Source organism: Meleagris gallopavo, chromosome 1 (genome assembly GCF_000146605.3).
Source record: "Meleagris gallopavo isolate NT-WF06-2002-E0010 breed Aviagen turkey brand Nicholas breeding stock chromosome 1, Turkey_5.1, whole genome shotgun sequence".
NCBI classification, from domain to species: domain Eukaryota; kingdom Metazoa; phylum Chordata; class Aves; order Galliformes; family Phasianidae; genus Meleagris; species Meleagris gallopavo.
The window spans coordinates 10,753,714-10,776,426 of NC_015011.2; the positions used below are offsets into that span (position 1 = coordinate 10,753,714).

The 22,713-nt window shown below is 43.3% G+C and overlaps 1 protein-coding gene across 1 annotated transcript; it reads right to left on the minus strand.

Annotated features, from left to right (window-relative positions):
* Positions 1-238: 238 nt before the first annotated feature.
* LAMB4 (laminin subunit beta 4) lies at positions 239-22,689 on the minus strand. The gene is given in 18 exon segments (XM_031552115.1): positions 239-621; positions 1,643-1,855; positions 2,838-2,856; positions 3,742-3,932; positions 5,657-5,807; positions 6,811-6,890; positions 7,879-7,988; positions 8,613-8,792; positions 9,884-10,072; positions 11,261-11,381; positions 12,645-12,859; positions 13,385-13,448; positions 13,927-14,115; positions 15,141-15,214; positions 16,144-16,173; positions 16,176-16,278; positions 19,704-19,861; positions 22,617-22,689. Coding segments are annotated over 18 exon segments (2,469 nt in total). The 3' UTR covers positions 239-312.
* Positions 22,690-22,713: the final 24 nt, after the last annotated feature.

Here is a 22,713-nt window from a genome sequence, read left to right on the forward strand (position 1 = left end):
TCAGGGGGAAGTTCTTCACAGAGAGAGTGGTGAGGTGCTAGAACAGGCTGCCCAGAGAGGTTGTGGATGCCCCGTCCCTGGAGGTGTTCAAGGCCAGACTGGATGGGGCCTTGGGCAGCCTGGTCTAGTATTAAATGTGGAGGTTGGTGGCCCTGCATATGGCAGGGGAGTTGGAGCTTGATGATCCTTGAGGTTCCTTCCAACCCAAGCCATTCTATGATTCTATGATTCTGTGATTTCTCCATCATGAGATGGGCTTCAAGAGCCTTGGCTTTTCAATAGCCAAGCCACATGAAGATGTTTGTGGCATGCTTAGGGTTGGATATCCTGCATGCCCGTATGGGCTTCATTGATGTACACCACCTCAGAGCCCTCATCCAAATGTCCAACAAACTGAAGGGAAAAAAGCAGTGCCCAGGCAGCTGCCTGCACGCAGGCCTTACCAACAGCACCATGGTGAAGGCGTGCTGACATGCTGGCTATTAGCCGGGCACACGCCTCGGGCAGCACATGAGGTCCAACTTCTGATGCAATTTCGACACAGTGATATTTCTGGTAGTCATCTAAATCCTTTTTGCTGCATAAGTTCTCCATGGAGTTGATTCTGGGAATAAGTCCAAGCTTTGGTGTTAAGAGGAAAGGAAAATATTTTTGCTTAGATATGCTGAAAACCAGAATTTCCCACATCCTCTGACGGTGCTGTGCATGGCAAGGACAAAGCCTGCAGCACCGCATTTCTAAATCTAAATTCACATTTATTCTGAAGGTCTAGACATTTCCCAAGTTCTTCAAATAAAAGAGATTGTGTACAAAGAAGGCAGGTTATAGTAAGGCCTCGGATACAAGGTCAGAAATGTTGTTGCTGCTAAGAGGTGCCATGTTTACAACTCTAAAAGCAGCGTCCGGCCAAAAATTTTACTTGTACTACTGTAATAGGGAAAAAAAATCAGCTGCAGACTCTATGTCCAAGTATGGCCAGCCTTTGCCAGGTCCAGTTTTTATGGAAATAATTAGAGGAATGAATATTTAAATACTTTTCTCAAGAGAAGGACCCAAAACCAACACCCACTTTCTGCCTTGTTGGAAACTTGAAAAATGTCTGTACACAATTCCCAGGAAATACAGAACTAACTTTACTTTTCCAATGTCAGCGCCCATCTCTAAATATATCCATGCTTTTCTAATTGGATTCAGATGTATTATGAGGATTTTCAAAACCTCTAGGTGAATGAAGAACTGAAGAATGTGTCCCTAACCACAGCATCTTGTTGGCATATGTGGATTGTCCTCGTAATGAATGAGCAACCAACACAGGTACATACATACACTGCCTATCAACACACGCAAACACTTCTGACTTGATGAGCTGCTACAGTATTGCTCCATAAAAATGTTAAATTATGTAATTCTATCTCTCCATATATAAACATAGGAAGCCAATACCAGTGGAGGCAAAGAGAAGCACACTTCCCTGAATTTCTGATAAAACACATTATAAATGACTTTGAAATGCTTGAGTAAGTCTGTTTAACAAAACAAACACGCAAACAAAAAGCAACCAAACAAAAAACATTTCAAAGTATAAATTATAAATTAAGAAGTATAAATGCAACCTCTTGGGAGTTGAGACAGCATTACTCACAGAGTCAATCAAGATGAATGGTTTAGCCTTTGGGTCAGAGGCAGAGGGCTGAGAAAAGTACACATCCACAGAGTACTGGGTTCCTGGCTCCAGGCAGACTGGGGTCTGCAGCAGGGCAATCCTGGTTAGCAGAGAGACAGCACTATCACAGCCAGAGTAAGACAAGGCAATCTGTGAGGTGCTGAGAGCTCTCCCTGCCCTCCCACCTACTCTCTACTATTTACATAGGTGCAAACTGAAAAACTGGTTTTGAAAATAGGCTAGGACGGTGTCTTTAGGTCAGTATTCCCTTCCTATACTGAAATAGCTTTAGCTGAACCTCCACTAAATAAATCAGTCCCAGCAGAGCCTTAGGTTGCTCTCCTGGCTTGGCTAAATATTGCCAGGCTGGGATGGGGTCATCTGCTTCTTCCTGCACTCCTCCAGGATGCAGGGTGTTACTGTGTGGCGGCGGCAGGAAACGCCACACATGTGTTTGCAATAACTTCACTTTCCCACAGATTTATTGCACTGCAATGCTTCAGTGACAGATTTGCACAGAAAATCTACAGAGAGAGACAGAAATAGACAGACCTCTTTGTAGCTGGGAGGGCAAACACGTGAGGTTTCTGTGAAAAGCCGTTGGCTTTGCAGTGTTGACTTGATGAAACACCAGTGGGCTGGACAGCAACACTTGCTAACCAGTCTTCTAAGGTCTATGAAGAAAAGACACAAGTTATGATCATTTCATAATTTTATTAGGAAGCATTACTTCTCAGCAAGAGTGGTGAGGCAGTGGCACAGGCTGCCCAGGGAGGTGGTGGAGTCACCGTCCTGGAGGCGAAGAAAAGGGTGAATGCAGCACTGAGGGACGTGGTTAGTGGGTATGGTAGGGATGGGCTGATGGTTGGACTACATGACCTTAGAGGTCTTTTCCAACCTTTATGATTCTATGATTCTATGACTGTACCTGAAAAACTCACTTTCTCCTTGTTATGGTTTCTGAAAGCCAGCTGATGATTGCACATAGCAGTGACAAAACAAATTTTCCCTTTCTCTTTTACTATTAAAAATAATGTTATTTGAGAAAAATGCACTGTATTTGAACAGCAGTAATGGAAATGAGACTTCAGCTGGTGCAGATGGAAACGGCTCTGTTAAAGCCATTGAGCTGCTTCCTTTCTCAGCACAGCATTGTCCCAGAGATATCCCTCACCGTATGCCTGCTCTCACATCTAATAAGGAACAACAAACATAAATGACTTTGCAATGCAAGTCTTTAAAATTCAGCTGTTCCATCCAGTCCTGAGAAGGGAAAAACAACATCAAACCAGCCCACTGCAAAATTATTCTTGCGCTTTTAGTTAATGGGAGTTTTGTTTGCCTCAGAATGACAGGAAAGAACAGAATGCAGTAGACAGAAGGAGTATCTGGAGAGAGGGGATTGTCCCAGGGAGCCGGGAAGAGAAGGAAGAAAGCATGCATAAATACTTGTAGGAAAAAAACACTTACATGTATCTTTGAACACACAGATGCTGACTTGGATTTAACCAGATTTGGATTAATGGATCTCCCTAGACATGTCTTCATCACTGAGAAATCTTGTCCAGGCCCAAAATAAGATTTTGGCTAATATTCTAAGGTTTTCACACATTTTAGAGCCCAGCTGGAGCAACTGGGAAGGTGGATGACTGCAAAGGGTCTGGATAAACATCTGTTGTGTATACACAGATCAGCACACTCCTCTCCTGCCTGTGTTTCCATTGTTCTCCCCAGAAAAATCTCAGCTAAAAATACAAGATTCCCATCTGAAGCAGATGCATTTTGCTGGTGTCTGATATGTGAAGAGAAGTCCAGTCCAAGCAGAGGTAACAAATGGGGAGCTCCAGACAATGACACCTTGGCTAATACTAAGAAAACACTTGTGTTTTTCTAAATATGAAGAGAGGGTTAAAGGAATCAGTAGATTGCATGTTTATCTGTTGATAAAAATTAAAAACCAAACAATTTTCATTTTAAATGAAAAGAGTTTTAAAGAGTAGAAGGACTTGCCACCTCCTACAACTGGCAAAATAGACCATGCAATTGTCTACAACATCACAAGACATGCAAGCCATCACAATACCTCTGGCTCATAACGGATTGTGATAGTGAAGTCCATAGCCAGGGGAATGTTGTCGATGGCAAATCTCAGCCCAGCTCCACTGGGGACACGGGCAAAGCCAGGGCCTGTCCAGGTGACAGTTCGGCCAGCGCTGGGCTGCCTGAAAACCACCTCCAGGGCCGGGTCCTGTCCTTGCTCATCTGCGCCCTGCAAAGACATGTGGACATTGTCAGTGTCACAGTCAAGTTACAAACAGGCAAATTTGGAAAAAGAAAGGAACTATTTTTGCTGTCTTAATTACTTATCTCAGACAGCAGTCAACCTCGTTTCTGGACACACTCTTGATCTGCATGCTAAGAACTCTCCCAAATGTGGGAAATTTAGCTTCACAGACAGAGGAAAGCCACAAGAAGAAGAAGGATTAGGTTAATACATCCATCTCTGTATATTTGATACTTCTAGGCATTCACATTGCAAACCTTTAACAGATTGAACTTAATTTTGTACATGGCTAGACTTTCCATTAAAAGCTGAATAAATAAATATCAGTATGTACGACGACTAAGCTGACTTGCAACAAAAAAAGTATTTAAAGATAGTAGGTACACATTTAGGTGTGCTTAAAATGTTGTAGATGTCTTGCAAGCAAACCAAACAAAAAAAAAGGAATTTTAGCTTCCTTGGGGATCTTTCTTTCTAAACAATTGACTCAATGAGAGCCTACAGTAGCACTGGACATAGCAAAACAAGCCTATATGTGTGAATTATATCCAGCTCAACTGTCTGCTAAAAGAATTGATATCACTTGTGTCTGGGTTGCAATGTATAGGACTGTCAAGTCCACATGCACAGACATATCCTTTCCCTCAGTTGCAAGATTGAAGTTAGCATTTGGTATAATCTTTATAAGTAACAAAGCACTAATTTACCTGCCCAAGTGCAGCTTTTCTTACACTTCGTTTTTTGCTCCTGTTTAACACAATCTTTCCATTTTCAATCATGAACTCATATCCTTGCTTCTGGAAGTAGATGTCACACCTTGGGAGAGTGGTTGGTTTGACCTATGAAGTAGAAGTAATGAGAAAGGATGCAGCATTGTCTCAGCAATTTTGAAGGGCTGGTAAGCAGCTAACAGGAAATCCCTATTCTTAAAACAAGCTCTATTCTCTGCTGCATGAAACCCTATAACATGGCCCAGCAACTGCTGGAAACCCTTTTCCTTCACTCTCTTACTATTAGGTTACAATTCTTCTCATCAACTGTGTCCCAGACATCTGTTTTCCATTTAATTATTGGACAGTAGGATGCATACTGTCTGTGATTATAGCTAAATATTTGTGGATGTGACCTGCAAATAAACTTTTTTTTTTTTTAATTATTACTTCTCCATAGCTTCTGGACAAAACATTGGAGAAGAAATTTTAGTAAAATGTAGGCAGCGGAAGGGACACATTCCAGCAAGATGAGACGTGTCCTGTGCATGGGGGAAAATCTACCCCAATTTTGAGGAATAAATAAATGTTCTAAAAACATTATGGATAAATGCCAAATTCTTAAGGAAATCAGGCTACAATCAGTTTCTTTATGTAAGGCAGCAGGAATGAATCAAATGGAGCAGAGAACAATTTAGTTTTTCCTTTGTTAGAACTTTCCAGAAGAATCAAAGTTTGTGATAGTTTCTCCTTGAGCTGTTGGCAACTCTAACGCTTTAATTTAAATAGTTAAATTAATTTCACTAATTTATGCTAGACCAGCCCACAGCTAAGGATCAGCAAGGATAGCTTTGTAGGTCACCACAGCATGTAGTAATAGCCACAGTTATGGAAGACATAGGAGGCAAAGAAGAATCGAGGATGATCAAGGAACTAGCTTTGTATCAACCATCATATGGATCTATTTTCCATATGATGCCTTAACAGCCAACTACATACCAAGGGTGCAGAACCAGAAAGGGGCGTTGCATGCTCAGCTTCATAAATATAATAATCCAGGGGCAAAAAGAAGTAGCCTGGGGCTGGCTTATTGCACTGGCGGCCCACGATGTTGGGAAGGCACTTGCACTGACCGTCCTCTGGTGAGCACCTAGGGCAGGAGTTGGTATGGGGAGGACGTGAGTGTAGCATTTCTGGATTCTCTCAGCATGAGAGCAGCTCAGCTCCACCCTTGTTTCACCTTTGTTTCTTCCACTGTGGGACTATCTCCACTATTAAACTTCTTTCCATCATTCTCTCTCTCTCTGTTTCCTCTGTCCAATGCTGCATTTATTTAGTTCTGTTTCATCACTTAGGAGATGTGACATGTCATGCCTTTTTCCATCCGTTCCACCAGAAGCACAGATCCTTTTCTTTTCTGACCATTTGTTGCCATCTGTTTCTGTCTCTGTTTCTTGTACCCATTTTAATATCTATTACCATATCCATTCTTAAGCATCTATCCCATATACAGGACATGATGTCATTAGCATCTTTGATTTGAGTGATATGGTATTTTCATATATTTATGCTCTTGTTTCACACATCAGATGATGACTAGCCTTGACTTCTTGCTGACCAATACAAGCCAAGGAAGCTGAGGATTTGTTCTGCAGCACTGGATGTATCTAACAGGTAAGACTTCGGCCCAACAGAGTCCCGGGGAAGCCCATATGAAACAAAACTGGTCTCTTGATTAATATGTTTTGAATATGAGTCAATGCTTAAGAAAAAAAATTAAAAAAAAGATATTTCTAGCTTTTGAAGTATGGAAAGAAGGCTAAGTTAAAAATGTCACTTGTACCTTCTAACTTCTACTGATATTAGGGCCACTGGTTCTCTCAAACTATGCAGCTTGTATTTTGTATTAAACTAATCTTGACTCCAGCTGATCTAAAACTGGCTTTGAAGATAGAAGATAAATCCCCCTTAAAATCACAGCTAGATCTCCAAGATCCCAACATGACTTTATACCCTTTGTGCATGATGAAACTACATCTACAGTCTATTTTCCCACTGAGTATTGAGACTCTATTAACCTAGCTAGAAAATCTAATGCTAGAGTTTGTGAATATTAAAAATGAGACAAAACTTGAAGAAGAACATTAACTTACAAGTTATCCTGGGATCCACCAATGTCACAGTCACATGGAGAACAGCCATACACGCTCTTGCCAAGACCCCAGTATCCCTCCTGGGGTAAAAAGAAAGTGAAAGATTTTTCTTAATAGCAAGTAAGGTCTTTTCCAACCTGAGTGATTCTATGATTCTATTCTATGATTGATGCTGTAGTCCACTCCTGGGATGCCAGCCTGTGTTGGCCGTGTGAGATTGCTGCTCATACCAAAATGCATGGGTGCTCAGACACTGTAGAAGAACCAGGTATTTATCCATCTGTGCAAATGAGTTGCTCTGGAAATAGCAAAGATAACATTGCATTTCCTTTTCTGTGAGTGCTGCTTCTGGTGCAAATAGATTGCACTAACTTTCACAAGCAGTAAAAAAGGATTGAATGTGTCCGTGAACGTGTCCATGCAAAATGGAAGAGTATAGCTGTAAAATTAATTTGTATTTTGACTAAATCTAATTGTTTACCTTTTTAGCAATGATTGTTCCCTTCATGATGAAAGGAAAAAAACTATGAGCTCCTGTTTTTTGTGAGAATACTGACTGCAAGTATTCTGAGAGCAGCTAAATCCACAGATAACCAGGACAGGGTGGCAGTATTTCACAGCCTAAGGCACAGAGGATGCTTTTTCCATTCATATTTCTTCATCATCCAGAGACTGCTAAGGAGAGATTGTGACTTAATCTAAGGACATCTTCAGACTGTGAACAAAGGCCGTTTTCAGCTCTTCACTGCATTCCTCATTGGTGAGCACAATCCTAGCCCATGAACACAAAGAGAGCGCAATGGAAGCCCAGACTCAAAGAGACAAACCCTGGAGCTGTCCCATGCCAGGGTGGAGACACTTCCTTGGTAAAAAGCAGATGGTCCTCATATTCCCTAAATAGCCTCATCACACAAGAAGTAACCTCCCGTACACAGAACTGATGCCATTTTCTCCTTTGATGAAATGCCATTCCAGAGCCCACAGGAAGGCAGAAGATGGGAGAGGAGACTTCTAAAACAGATGCAGAGAGCCAGCACAAAGGAACAACAAAACTGTCCAGACACATACAACACATTTCTCACAGCGCCGGCCCGTGGTGAACCGCTGGCAGAGGCACTCCCCAGTGGCAGGGTCACAGACGGAGAAAGGCAAAGTACCGGCAGCATCACAGTTGCAGGCTGTGGGGAGAAAAATGTGTGGTTGCCTCAGTTGGCCCTGGTGACAGTAACAGGGGTGGGATATGTCTGTCAGCAAGCCTCGCTCTGAGGAATGGCTGGCTGGAAGCTATCAGAGCCAGGCAGCAGCTCCCTTAATCTACAAAGTGTTTAGCAGCAAGAAGAGCCCCAAAATACTTTCTAAGGAATTTAATTACCAGGCAGAGGAGGCAAAATGTGTAACAGGCACCTCAGTCAGACTCAGATGCTTTCAGATCTCAGAAGGTTTGTTTCTGGCCCACATGCATCTTACATCAGTGATGTTTTGAGTGTGAAAACAAAAACGTGAGCGGAATGTGCAGACTGGGGTGATATTTCCATCTCCTATTTCCTCAAAAGCAATACATTTACCTCCCAATGAACACCTTCTAAATGAATTTGTAAAAACAGTTCTGACTGTGGCTTCCCGGGAAGAGTCAAAAGTGTCTTCTGAAGACCAAGAACATGCCCTTGACATGAGATCATAGCAGCCAATTGGGTATTTTGTAACACAGAGAGTATCCGTGAGTTACTGTGTGCATCTGTGCATTTAACTACTCCCACCTCTTAAAAATGCTTTGTGAAGAACAAAAGTGGCAGTTTACATACGCTGGCAGCCCTGTGGGTCGCTGCCTCTCAGCCCGAAGTGGTTGGCCTTGCACTTGTCACAGCGGACACCCTCCGTGTTCTCCTTGCACGGGCACCGGCCTGCCACCGTTCCCAGCACAGGGTCTGTGCGGCTCTCACATGCACCATGGTGCAGTGTGCCCTCTGGGTCACAGCTGCAGGCTACAGGCAGGGACAAAGAGACATAGAAAAGCATATTTAGATATAGGCATGAAATTGTACAACTGCAGCTGTTAAAGTTCAGCGTTGTTGTGAAGACTAGAGATGTCCATCCATACCTGCTGTGCTGGCGGCTGCACATTTAAAGTACAGTCACTATTAAGAAATATTTCGAGAGGGTTTTCAAGATCAACTTTTTCTCTGGAGGAGAGTTTCAGTCTTCACTTTAGTAGAAATTTACCCTTCTCCTTAGGCAGAAATGAGTGTTGCTCATCCACTCCCTGATCTCCCACTTGGAGGGAAGAACCAAGGCTCTGTGCTTCTGGGGATGCTTTTGTGAAAGCTGCAGTATACAGAGGGGTACCACCAAGGACCTCCCTCCCCAGGGATGGCTTGAACTGGCCATGGCTGAGTAATTTGCTAGAAAGGATGGGATCAGCAGGGACCACTGCCTTCATGATATATCTCACTTTCTATTCAGGCTGTTTCTCACCGCACTGCTAACATCTACCACATCACTTCCCTGGATAATCTCCCCTTGGATCCTTAAGAACTTTCCATGCCAATCAATTATGACAAATTATACTCCAAGCATCTTTCCTATCCTGTGATAATACTGAACTAACTTTTCAAAAGACAAGCTTGCATGCCTGAAAGCTTATTTTTAAGTATATGACAAATATCTAGAAAAGATATTCCTCCTCCCACCATTTCACTCCTGTAATTCATGACTATCACAAAAGCAACAGCACTACTGCTGGTCTGTTTTCTACTGATGCTGTTCAGAAAAAATGAGATTGGCCCTTCCTGTGGCAGGGGGGTTGGAACTTGTTGATTCTTGGGGTCCCTTCCAACCCAAGCCATTCTTTGATTCTGTGATTCTGTGATGACATCCCTGCTGGACTGAAAGCTCAGTTTAGCAGTGAGCTGGAATATGCGGCTCCCTGTACAATGCTATTTCAAGGACAGTGTTGTGCAAATATTTTGTAAGGTAGTTTGGAAGTTGTAGGTTCAGAAATACTTCTACAACCACATACAAGTATGAGGATGCAATAGGGCTCAGAGGAAATAGATGCTAAAATAGGGAATCTTACGGAGGCATACGTGAGGGTCCGAGATGGCTTTGTGTGGATCCTGGTAAAAGAAGAGCTTGCACTGATCACAGTGTTGCCCTGTGGTGTTGTGCTGGCAGTCCTCGCAGACCCCACCGCTGACCCCACCACTGGCCTGGTACACAGCCATGTCGAAGTGGCACCTGCCAGAGTGGCCATTGCAGTTACAGCCTGCAGCCAGAAACAAACAGGGGATAATTAACACCACAGTTCCTACTATGTCTTGCCACCACTGTGTCTACCTTTACAACAGGTTTACTTGTTACGCATCTGATTTCAACGTTCCTGCAAGATTACAGCCTTCCAGTCCTTGCACTTTACCACTAGGGGCAAATTGCAGCATACAGATTCTGCAAACAACGGTGCTCATATTGCAAATTCTGGTTTTGCTGCCATGGACAATATTTATTGGATTTACATATACAGCAAAGCAGGAATATAATGATGCTAAGACTGGGGACTAATTAAAAAAAAAAAAACAACACACAACCGAATCTGAAACACAAGACAGCGGAAAAATGTTGGAGAGAAGGGGGGAAAGACCAGAGGTGAAGAATGCTAAATCTCTCACCTTCAGAAGTGAGCAGTCTGCATAGGAGGCAGTTCTGAGTCATTTCAAAGCCTTGTCTTGGGTATCTATTCATGTCTTAAAGTAAAAACCAAGTCAGGAGGACCATGGCAGCAGGCTCCAGGCACCTTGTGCAGGGCTGGCACTACACAGGTGGCACCATTTCAGGCTGGCATAGCAGCTGCCAGACCTTGTGAGAAACTGTGTGTGCTTCCAATCATGCCTCAAGGAGACAAGTCCTCAGCCTGCCATTTCCCCCCCCACAGGGAGCAGCAGCATCCCCCCATAAAATGCCCTACAGGCACCAGAACTGGACCCTACCTACACTTTGAGAAAAACCCACACAGGTGTGTCTGCCTGTTACAGAGTAGGGAACACTCCTCCACTGAAGAAAGTACCCGATATAGATCTTCATCTATTATCTCTTTTACGTCCTACATTATTCATAATTGTGGAAATAAATAATTCAGCCTTGTCTAAATGCTTGTTTCATTTGCAAGAAAGACCCTAAGTTAAGCAATAAATGATCTTCTGGCATCAGCAGCTTTTCCTTTACTTTTCCTTTTCTCTTTATTAAAAATAGAATGTGAAAGTTCACCTTCTAGGGCAACAGCACCGATGAACACATGAATCCATCTGTTTTTTCTAGATGAGGCATGGAAAATGTTCCATCCCAGAAACCATCCGACAGTACATTGTGCTGAGACTGTGCTGCACCCACCCCCCAGTAATCACAAAGAAAAAAAAATATGTTTGAGTTTTGGAGCCATATAAAAAAAAAAACGAGTTACGTTTGCAAGCATTGTTTTGTGCCCCTTCAGCTGGCCTCCAGGGAGCGTCGTTGTAGAAATCTTTACATCTTTCACAGGACAAGCCTTCAGTGTTGTGGCGGCAGAGACATCGCCCATGCACCTGCAAGGTGGTGAGACGGATGAGATGCAAGGTGGTGAGGAGAGGAGAGGAGAGGATAGGAGAGGATAGGAGAGGAGAGGAGAGGAGAGGAGAGAAGATGAAGGCATTATAATGAAAGGAGTGGAGAGGAGAGGAGAGGAGAGGAGAGGAGAGGAGAGGAGAGGGGATTCTTTTCAGTTTTATGGAAGGAAAACATAAAGGCATCCTTTCATCTCCCAACTGAAACAGATGTGGATCAAAATAATGTTTCCTGTATGTCTGCTGGTGTAATCTGTTCCTGATGGCTCTGTTGCCTCCATTAAGATTTAAAGTTATTTTTTCTTCCACTACTACTGTAAGTCTCAATGCTACAAAACAGCCACTAGACTTCATTAGGACACCTAAATCGAGTTATATCCTTTCAGGTAGTACATCTGTATTCATAAGAAGAGCTCTAACCCCTACTGAGTTGCTTATGCTATTATAAAATCTTATCTGCAAATACAGTCAATAGTAATCTGCTTGAGGTACACCAGCAAGATTGGGGAAATTCAAAGCTCTTTGGCTCCCTCAGCTGACAAAATGCTCATTTATTTGAGGAAAAGTTTGGAGAATGCCTACAAACTTTAACCCAATAGTTTTAAAGCTGCTGGGCAACATTTAGGAAAAAAAGTACTTCTAGTGACACCAGTGGAGACTTCAATATTTTTTATTTCTATCTCCCTCTTCCTACATGTGTTAATTCTGAGAAATATATTTCCCAAAGAAAAAATCCGATCTCTTTATCCCACAAGTAAAGAATTTGAAATAATCTCTCTGAATTTTTTTAATAATCAATTTTTCATGGGTTAGCTTTGCATTATTGGCCATTCTTTGTGCTAATGTCTTTGTCCCTGCTGCAGAGCCCCTGAGCCCAGCTGGAGCATGGAATTCACCCAACAAGCAGCCAGTCAAGTCTGCGCACAGCACAGGCTGCTTACTGCATTATATTTGCACCATTACAGCTCTGGTATTTTGCTGCTGTTATCGACATGTCACGTCCCAGTTGCTTGTGAAATACCACACTGATGCCAACAAAGACACAGCTTCTGAGAAATCTGGCCCAGAGTTCTGAAGGAAGAAGTTGTATCAAAACACTGGGGTTGCAAATGGTTAATCCAAAGGTCATCAGAGACCTTCCTTCCTCTCCCTTCTTCTATCTTTCCATCCCTTCCTCTCTCCTTCCCTCCATTCCTTCCTTCCACCAAAACACCAGGCAAGGATTTAATAGTATTAATGACGCACCATGCCAGGCTGATGAAAGACATCACCCCGCAGATTCTGTATGGGATCACAGTGGCTGGCATGGCCATTGCAAAAGCAGTTGCCCCGCACAACCATCTCGTAGACAGCATAGTAGTACTTCTCAAGGGGATCACCATGCCTTCTTCCAAGAAGAGCATCCCCGAGGGTATGGAGTTTGGTAAAATTGATCCTTAGGTTTGTCATTGTAATGAGCTCTGGAAAGAAAGAAAAGAAATGAGGAGCCCAAGCTGACTTGAGAATGAAGAGGGTCAAATTTACAGCTTGCATAAAACATTCAGTAAATCCCTCATAGTGAAGAAATTGTTAAAATGGTCTGATATGGGCCTGGACAAGTGACTTGCTCCTAGTAGACAACTTCCCTGGTACAGCCCTGATCTGGCTAAGCAATGGTTCCCCAGCCAGTGCCTCATGAGCTCATGAGCAACACCCAAGTGGCAGGGAAGATTAGGCCATCTGGTCCTGGAAGGAAAGATAGTTTAGCTGCATGGATGGGCTTTACAGAGCTGGGCCATTTGTGCCATTTGTCTGTAGGTCTATGGGACAAGATTGGCCCTTTAAAAATTTATTAGTACAGATGTCTTCCTATGATCCTTTGGTACGCATTTTTCAACATCATTATTAACACCAGTTGAGCTTTTGCTCCTCTTGGTGTGCAGAGTAAGCAACACTCATAAATTCTCACTTTCACTCTCACTGGTGAAAACTTGCATTGTTCTTACCTTGGATATATGGCACATATGGGTTTTCTATTTCAAAGCTAGGATCCAAAGCTTTTAAGACAACCTGCAAATCAGATTAAAACAGCTCTGTAAGTCATGGAAGATATTCTTTTTGCATATAAATTCTATTCTACGACCTGAGATCCATTAGTTACTGGTGTCACTTTACTGATCCCATCAAATTAAAACCAAAGTCTTGGCCCCAGTTCAGCAAGTTCTCTCACCCTTTCAGCCTGGCTTTGGCTGCCAAAAAGCCCTTCAGTAGCAGAGGCTGATAGGGAACCAAGAGCTCTTATGAGGAAGAGCTCTCATGTGAACTGGGAAAACAGGAAAGAGCGCTAGAAGGCTTTATGCATGTTGTTTTATGAGTTCATTTGGATATGAAACTGAGGGTAGTATGCTGTGATTTTCTCTCTTATGCCTGAAAAGTCAAGAGCACTTCATGACTCAGGATCTCTGTAAGTAAATATGATGGACATAAAAGCAAGACTCTCAGCTCCAGAAAGCTAGCCATGATCTCAGTCACCGACTCTTGGCAGTACCTCGCCTTCAGTGGAGGGCTCAATGTCTGAATATCTTGAATCACAAATGACGTCTCCCACACCTTTTGATGGACCAGAAGAGATGTTGGGAAAAGAAGCTGCACAGTCCTGTGCAAAATACCTAAACACTTTCCAGGTCTGACCAAAGTCGACGGAGCGCTCAACCAGCATTGCTGCGGGCCGAAATGTCTGCAAGAAACATTATTTCGAGAATTCCTTAATGAGGGAGGGGAGATTTAGGTTGGATGTCAGGGGGAAGCTCTTTACAAAGAGAGTGGTGAGGTGCTGGAACAGGCTGCCCAGAGAGATTGTGGATGTCCCGTCCATGGAAATGTTCAAGGCCAGATTGGATGGGGCCCTGAGCAGCCTGGTCTAGTATTGAATGTGGAGGTTGGTGACCCTGCGTATGGTAGGGGGGTTGGAGCTTGATGATCCTTGAGGTCCCTTCCAACCCCGGCCATTCTGTGATTCTGTGATTCTGTGATTCTGTGAGGCACTGATTAGGCATCTCAGGGATAATTGTGTTGACAGTCCTGTTTGGGGGATGCCAACAGCTGCCAACTATATTTCTATGTTTGATGTGCCTGCAGGCACACTGTACTATTTGCATGAGACTGAAGAAACCATATTCCTCATCTCAACCACCTCAGGAGAAGAGAAGGGCAATCTTCCATATAGAATCATAGCATCATAGAATGGCTTAGCTTGGAGGGGACCTGATCTAGTTCCAACCCCTTGCTGTGGCAGAATTGCCACCTGCCAGATCAGGCTGCACAGGAGATTATTTTATAAGTAGATTATTTTTTAAGAAAGGAAACTATAACAATACAGGAATTTTGTTAAAAAAATTAAAAAAATTTGTAGCCATCTAAGTGGACACAATGGGTAAGCTTAAGAAGACAGAATTAAACTTGAAAGAACCACCTCACTTAGAAATGTCTAAAGTATTTGGACTTAATTTCATAGTTTATTTTTCAGATTTAATTATCAGATTTATAGAAAATAGGACCGGAAGGCACGTGAATGAGAAGCTACTCAGCCTACTACTTTCCCTAAGGCAGGATCAGCTACAACTTAACCATACTTGACAGGTGTTTATCTAACCAGTTCCTACAAACCTCTGAGGATGGTGCTTTCACTGCTTCCCTAAGCAATTTATTCCTGTGGTTAAAGAATTAGTGTATAAAATTACATAAAAGATGTGCATATAATACCTTAAAGGTCAGGATGAGATGGCTGAACTGGAATAAAGTTTCTAGGTCCAGTCTAATACTGACATGGTCAACACCTGAAAAAGAATGAAAATGAAGTGAAGAGCACAAATCACACACTGGAGGGGCTGCTAAGGCAGTTTTCCTTGGGGAATTCACAGATGCCTTTTCCAGCCAAAGCAGCCAGGCTCCCTATGGCATCCTGGGAGACCAAGTCAGCTCCCTCTGGGACTGTGCGTGCAGTGGGACCTGCAGTGCTGGAAGTTGGAGGCTGTGTGAAATGGCTGGAGGTCTTGTTCATAGCATTCAGATGGCAAGAGATGGTGATGGCAAGGTTCTGGGTGTAAGTCTTCCTGTAACCACATGAATTTTTTAAAAGTCCTCCAATGATTTTCTTTGTTTCTGACAAACACAAACTTATAAAAATATGAGGTGTTCACACAAAATTGATCTGTTAAATCCTTCTATACCGACAGAGTTGAAATTCATCATGAGCAGAACTATAAGATCAGGAGACCTCATCTCAAAGGAAGGGTGGGGAGAGCAAGAAGGGATCTTCTCACAACTGGTCCACTGCTCTACTGACAGTGGGGCCCCAAACTGATGACAGTGCCTTGCTTACACACCAGGAAACAATAAGGCTTAGGATTTTCTAGTTGGGTACTACTCTGTCCTTACACATCTGGAGGCAAACATACCTTGTGCAACAAACACATCTCCCTGAAAAGCAGGTACCCTAGAACAATGCACATCCACTGCATATTACAAAACAGTGCTGCAGGTCTTCCATTCAACTCTTGGAAGACACTGTGCTTAAAATTTGCCTGTAGAAAAACAGAATTTCTAAAGTCCAATATTTTTACAGAGGAATAGGTTAAAGTCCTGTAGTACTGCTAACTCAAGGAGTATGTGAGGCTTTGTCTCACTTCGTTATGAAGGCCAAGTAGTGAATAATTACGGAAGTAAATCTAACTACAAGCAGCAACCTTTTGTCAAGGAAACTTACCATTTTCTGACTGCCACCATTTTTTTTCCTATCTGGCTCAAAAGTTGTGATAACGTTTTCAATCATGTGGCTGTTGTGTTGAGTATAGGGATTATATGGATACCTGGAATCACAAACAAAGCACTTCTGTTCAGCCTAGAAAACAAGAAGAGCAGAATAAAAGATGAGTTTGGTCTCTTCTCAAAAGATTTGGTAGACATGTATTTGTGTTTGTGCAGGCTCTGGCCTGAAGTCAGGCAGCAGAGGCACTGCAGGGGAAGACTGGCTCTTTAAGGCCTGAGGGGCCCTTCAAGAGGAACATTCCCTACATCATTTGTCTGTATTTTTTTCTCTCTTTTGCACATTGGCCAGGAGCAGCAGAGAGATGCTGTTGTACAGATGGAAGGGAAGGCTGGGTCCAGACAAAATGTGAAAGGTCTGGGTTGATACCATCAACACAACCAGTGCCTTCTGTGGGCAGAGTGGAGAACTGGGATGTCAGCAGCACCCAAAGTGGGGAATCAGGAGGTACCACTCCAGCACTTTGTCCAAGGCTGACAGGTTGACAGAAAACAGAAGGCAGTTCTGTGAGCAGAACAGGAGCAGGGAAGAGATGCCTGCCCAGCGTGCTCAAACAACAGGGAAACATAGGAACTGTCTGCACATCTCTGTATTATGAAATCACCTAGGAATCATTTACATTTAAATAAATATACAGATGAGAATTCAAAAGTGTGCTATAATCCACGTGTTTTAAATATTATGAAAAATATATATTATATTCAGCCATTCTACACTGTACTTTGTGATTTGGCCACAATAACCCTATGCAGTGTTATAGGCTTGGGGACGAGTGGCTGGATGATTGTGAAGAGGAAAGGGCCCGGGGGTGTCGGTTGATGCTCGGCTGAACATGAGCCGACAGTGTGCCCAGGTGGCCAAGAGGGCCATCAGCATCCTGGCCTGCATAAGAAATAGTGTGGCCAGCAGAAGCAGGGAGGTGATCATCCCCCTGTACTCAGCACTGGTGAGGCCGCACCTTGAGTATTGTGTTCAGTTTTGGGCCCCTCACTACAAGAAAGACATTGAGGCTCTGGAGCATGTCCAGAGAAGGGCAATGAAACTGGTAAGGGGTCTGGAGCACAAGTCTTATGAGAAGCGGCTGAGGGAGCTGGGATTGTTTAGTCTGGAGAAGAGGAGGCTCAGGGGAGACCTCATTGCACTCTACAACTTCCTGAAGGGAGGTTGTGGTGAAGAGGGGTTTGGCCTCTTCTCCCAGGCAACGAACAGGACCCAGGGGAATGGCTGCAAGTTGTACCAGAGGAGATTTAGGTTAGAGATGAGGAAAAACTTTTTCTCTCAGAGAGTGGTCAGGTACTGGAATGGCTGCCCAGGGAGGTGGTGGAGTAACCAACCCTGGCAGTGTTCAAGAGGCGCCTGGATGAGGAGCTACGAGATATCGTTTAGTGCCTGTGCTAGCAATGGTGATGAGAAGACGGTTGGACTAGATGATCTTACAGGTTGTTTCCAACCTTATGATTCTATGATTCTATGAGTGATGAAGTTACAATCTGTAAGATAAGGCAGAAGCACAAAAACCACTCATCTCATTTTACAAAGCTTCAATAAGGAGCGCTCCGGTTATCTCAGCATTTGGTACTGTGTACACCCATGCTCTGGTGTATACAGACACACTATGTGACACTCATTCCATTTATGTTTAAGGTTGCACCATGAAAATATCTTTGTGCCCCAAATGACAAGCACGTGCATGTCCTTGCAGGCACATCTGCCAGATCCCATCTGCCCTTGAAGCACACAGCTTTGCACTTTGCAGCACCGAGTACTTTTCCTTTCCAAACACATGTAAGTAGTAAGCCCAATTACAGGGCTAAAACCCATTTAACCTACGCTTAGAAATAAATAAAGGCATTATTCTAAATAAGGCACAGTTATCAAAAGTGCTTCTTTTCAAATGCAAAAAAGTTGAACTCTGATTTTTTCAATCTGAATTTTCATTAAAACATTCCAACCAAGTCTGGGCTTCTGGCAGCTTGCCACATTGACTGGCAAACCTTCATACACCAGGTTTGTTCCTGCCATGGTTCCCTTGTCATGACACAGGTCATCAGAAGGGGAATGTGGGGAGGAAGAATGCAAAGCTTCCTGGCTTGCCTCCAGGAGTACTGGTGGGAAGTACTGATTTCAGTGGAATTCTGTAACATACTTCAGGTAGCAGATACATAGAAGGAGAGCTGGTACAGCAGGTTACACTGCCAGAGCATAATCCAGCTTTGGGAATCAGCAGGACTCGTAACTTGCATTGCCTTCAGAAGGCAGCCACTGGGGGTCAAGATGTATTGAGGCAGCAGTAAATCACAGGGATTATTGCAGGAACAGCTGCTCTTTTTCATGAGTCTGTATTTACATAATTCAAAGGATAAGTACAGGCAAGTGAAAAGATCAATTTTTTATCACTCTTTGATCTCATCTTAAAAAGAAAAAGAAGGAAGTCCTCCAGCCGAGGGCCAGAAGTGAAATGGCTCTTTGTGCTGGGCTACCAAGCCGAGCAAAGGCTCAGAACACAGCCACAGAGTGCCCAGGATTCCTTTGTTCAAACAACCTGGGGAAAAACTGAAAAAGGTGAAGAGAAGCTCAAAAGAGCTTTCAGAAGTGGAAAGAACTGTTTACATTTTGCAGAAAAATGCAATTGCAGTGAGTAACAGGGAGCAGTGTTCAGCATCATCTCAGTATGGCAGTTTTACTTTGTAAATATTTCACAACATTATGCCAGAAGATAATAAACTAAATATTTTTGATTGCTTATAAATGAAATGGTATTTTATTAACTTCCTCTTCACCCTGCAGATGGTATTTAGTAAAAATATTTCTGCTTGAGAGGATATGTTAGCTCAGCAGGGCCAAGTCTTGCAGGATGCGTAGCAGAGGAAGTCCATTTCTGCTGGCCAGTGGTTCCAAACATCTGATGGACACTTAGGTTCCCCACAGGTGCTTCCCCAGGAGGGATCTGTTTGACTGCCCACATTTCGTGTCTGCCTATCCACCTACATGGCCAAAGATTGTGTTTTCTCCCTCTCTCAGATGTGGCTTTTCTGCTTTCATCAACATTGGTTTTATTTCACATCAAGTGACATGTGAGGACGTGGCATGAATCTCTTAGTAGGCTGCTTTAAGTCTCAGCACTGTATGGCACATGTCCCCCAGTAAAGGCATGTCAAAGTCCATGCCCATCCTGCTAAGCACACACACACGCGCCAGCTGTGTCTTCATCTCTGAGCGGGGAAAGACTGGCAAAGTAAAGCTCCCTCGGATATTTGCATCTCATGGATGTTTCTCACTCTGGAGAAGCTGTGCACCACTGAAGGCTGTTTGCTGTTTTTGCCAAATCCTCCTTATGCGCTGCAGCGAGGCGCAGCCTTCCACCAGGCTTCTTTCATGCTATCTCATAATTTTTCAGACAAGACCAGGGGAAGTTTCCCAGTCTGGGCAGCTTCCTTTTACAGAAAAGAACATTGCTAGTCTGGAGAGTTCAGTTTATTAAAAATAAAAAGCAAACCAACCTCAAGGTAGCCTATAATGCAGTACTTCTGGGGGCTGTTCACTCCACAGGTTGAAGAGGCCACTAGTTGCTTGCTGCGACCCAGGAGGAGGTCCCCAACGGCCGGGTGGCAGGACCCAGCCCTGCAGTCATCCTGTGCCTGCCGGAGTCCCACCAGCACTGCGTGCAGAAGTAGATCAGCGAAAGATTAAACTGGTTCACATACTCAGCAAGGCTCTCTGCAGAAAATCAGTGATGTTCTAACATCAGCAGAAAAGTAAATTGTCCTTTGTCTATTCTCCTGTCCTTAATCATATTACCTGATAGAATCTGGAAGAGCTTAGCTCATGAACACACCTGCTGCTAAATCATTAAAAAAACAGAGCTAGCATATTGCAAATGTACACTAAACCATATTCTCAGCATTTTGCTGTCCATCAAAGATGCCAATCTGCTAGGAGCAATAATGTACTAAGCATCCCATCCTGGCATACCCAGAGTCAGCGCTGCTGCAAGCAGAATCACAGGCATTACAACTGACTTTGTGAACAGAGCCAGATTCTAATTCATTCTGCTGGTTTGTGCTGAGTTCTCAAAGTTGTATTGATGAAACCAAGGCCAGGCATAAAGTTAGAAGTGCCTATGATTTTCTGGTGATTTGCAATGAACATTCTGCTCTGGTCCCAGCACCTTCCATTCAAAACATGGAATGGTCATTAATAATTGAACAGAATAATTTGAACTTCTGTAAATAATTGTGAGATTTTTTTGGTTTATTTTGCCTGAAACTACTTTAACTATTTTTTTTCCAATATGTCAAGAGTTCTCTTACAGGGTTTGTCCTTTTAAACAAGTTCTATCCTGAAACCGTGAACAGGAATGGGTACCTTCGAGGCTTCATCTACTCAGTTTTACTTGGCTCAACTTGTTATAAAAAGTACAGTTAAAAAAAAAAGTACGATCAATACATGAAGATCTCACAGGCGCACAAAAAGCAGTAATGCAAATACAGCACTAAATATATTTACTTTGTTGTTTTTTTTTTTTTAACGATGAATATTTCTACAAAGTACTGCAATTGATAGGTTTGAGTTCATAGCTCAGGCTATACTTTAGGCACTGAATGAAACTTGTCTTGTTAAGTATAAAGCAACACATATGTTTGGTTAGTCTGCCCTTATTTATTTATCCAGGTTCACCATGTATTAGCTGTCACCAGATACTGGATGCCCCTTTCAGGAGCTGATTCAGGCTTAATCACAACATACATCTTTTGTTTGTATTTAAAGTTTCTTATACTCCCTAAGCAGGAGTATAAGAAACAAGGACTCACAACATCACAAGTCTCATGCATTTTAATTGTGTAGACAAATGAAGCATCCTAGAAGTCTTGAAGAAACATATAAATGACATGATAGTATTTCAAAATTGGCCCAAATAACTGTACTGTATATACTTACTGAGGTGCAACAGAAGGGCCAGCCAAACCTCATGTCTCTGCATGGAGCTCAGGCTGATCTGGCTGGAAGAGAAGAGCCAATGGGTCACACAATGCCCATTTGCCCCAGGGCATGCCTTGTGCATGGGTTTTCATGGAGCTGTCTTTCAGCAAAGGGATGGAACCACAGTAAAAACACCAAGATTAAAAACAAATACTGGTCTTGACTTTGTTTGGGTGGAAAATTCTCATGACAGTTCTTTTTTCAGAATGGGATCAAAGCAGAGGGATATCTCACACGTACTTTTGCAAAAGACCATAAAACATATATATACAGTTTAAAATAGAAATTAAATGTTATCATCAAAACTTCTGTGGCATTCAAATATAAACTATTTAATCCTAATTAGCCTAAAATCAGGTGATACAGATTTTGGTCTCATTAGGATCACAGAATCACAGAATCAGAATCACAGAATTGTAGCGGTTGGAAGGGACCTCTAGAGATCACCGAGACCAACCCCCCTGCCAAAGCAGGTTCCCTACACCAGGTCGCACAGGTAGGCGTCCAGGCGAGACTTGAATATCTCCAGAGAAGGAGAGTCCACAACCTCCCTGGGCAGCCTGTTCCAGTGCTCCGTCACCCTCACCGTGAAGAAGTTCTTACGCACATTCGTGCGAAACTTCCTATGCTGCAGCTTATGTCCGTTTCCCCTCGTCCTGTCTCCACGTACCACTGAAAAGAGACTGGCCTCACCGCTATGGCCGCCACACCTCAGATATTTATAAACCTGGATCAGGTCCCCTCTCAGTCGTCTTTTCTTAAGGCTGAACAGACCCAGTTCACTCAGCCTTTCTTCATAGGGGAGATGCTCCAGGCCCTTCACCATCTTTGTGGCCCTCCGCTGGACTCTTTCCAAGAGATCCCTGTCTTTTTTGTACTGGGGAGCCCAGAACTGGACACAGTACTCCAGATGAGGCCTTACCAGGGCAGAGTAGAGGGGGAGGATCACCTTCCTCAGCCTGCTGGCCATGCTCTTTTTAATGCACCCCAGAATGCCATTGGCCTTTTTGGCCACGAGGGCACACTGCTGGCTCATGGCCAACCTGTCGTCCACCAGGACGCCCAGGTCCCTCTCTGCAGAGCTCCTCTCCAGCAGCTCATCCCCCAGCCTGTATTGGTGCATGCAATTAAATTAGAGATACAAGTATTAGCCAATATATAACCAAATATTTAAGTGCAGTGAAGAAAATAGATAAAGTTACTATCAGTGCAAAAGACTTCTTTGAAGGAGACCTCAGAACTCATGGGAGGATTGCTGTGGCTTTTACTTCACATCCTTCCTACTAACATTCTTTCAGTGGAAGGTGTTATTTGCTAACACAAGAACTCTATTGGAAAAAAAAAGGCAGAAATGGATGGAAAATATGGTTCAGCATCCTTCCACCATATAGAGCTTCCAAACCACAGCCTGATTTCACTTTTGTGTCTCCCACCTCTTTCTCCATCTGTATGCACTGATGGAATCAGCGTGTTCTGATGCCACCCCGGCTGCTGGGGCGTCCCCATGTGTCACCCCAAATCGTCTTAGAC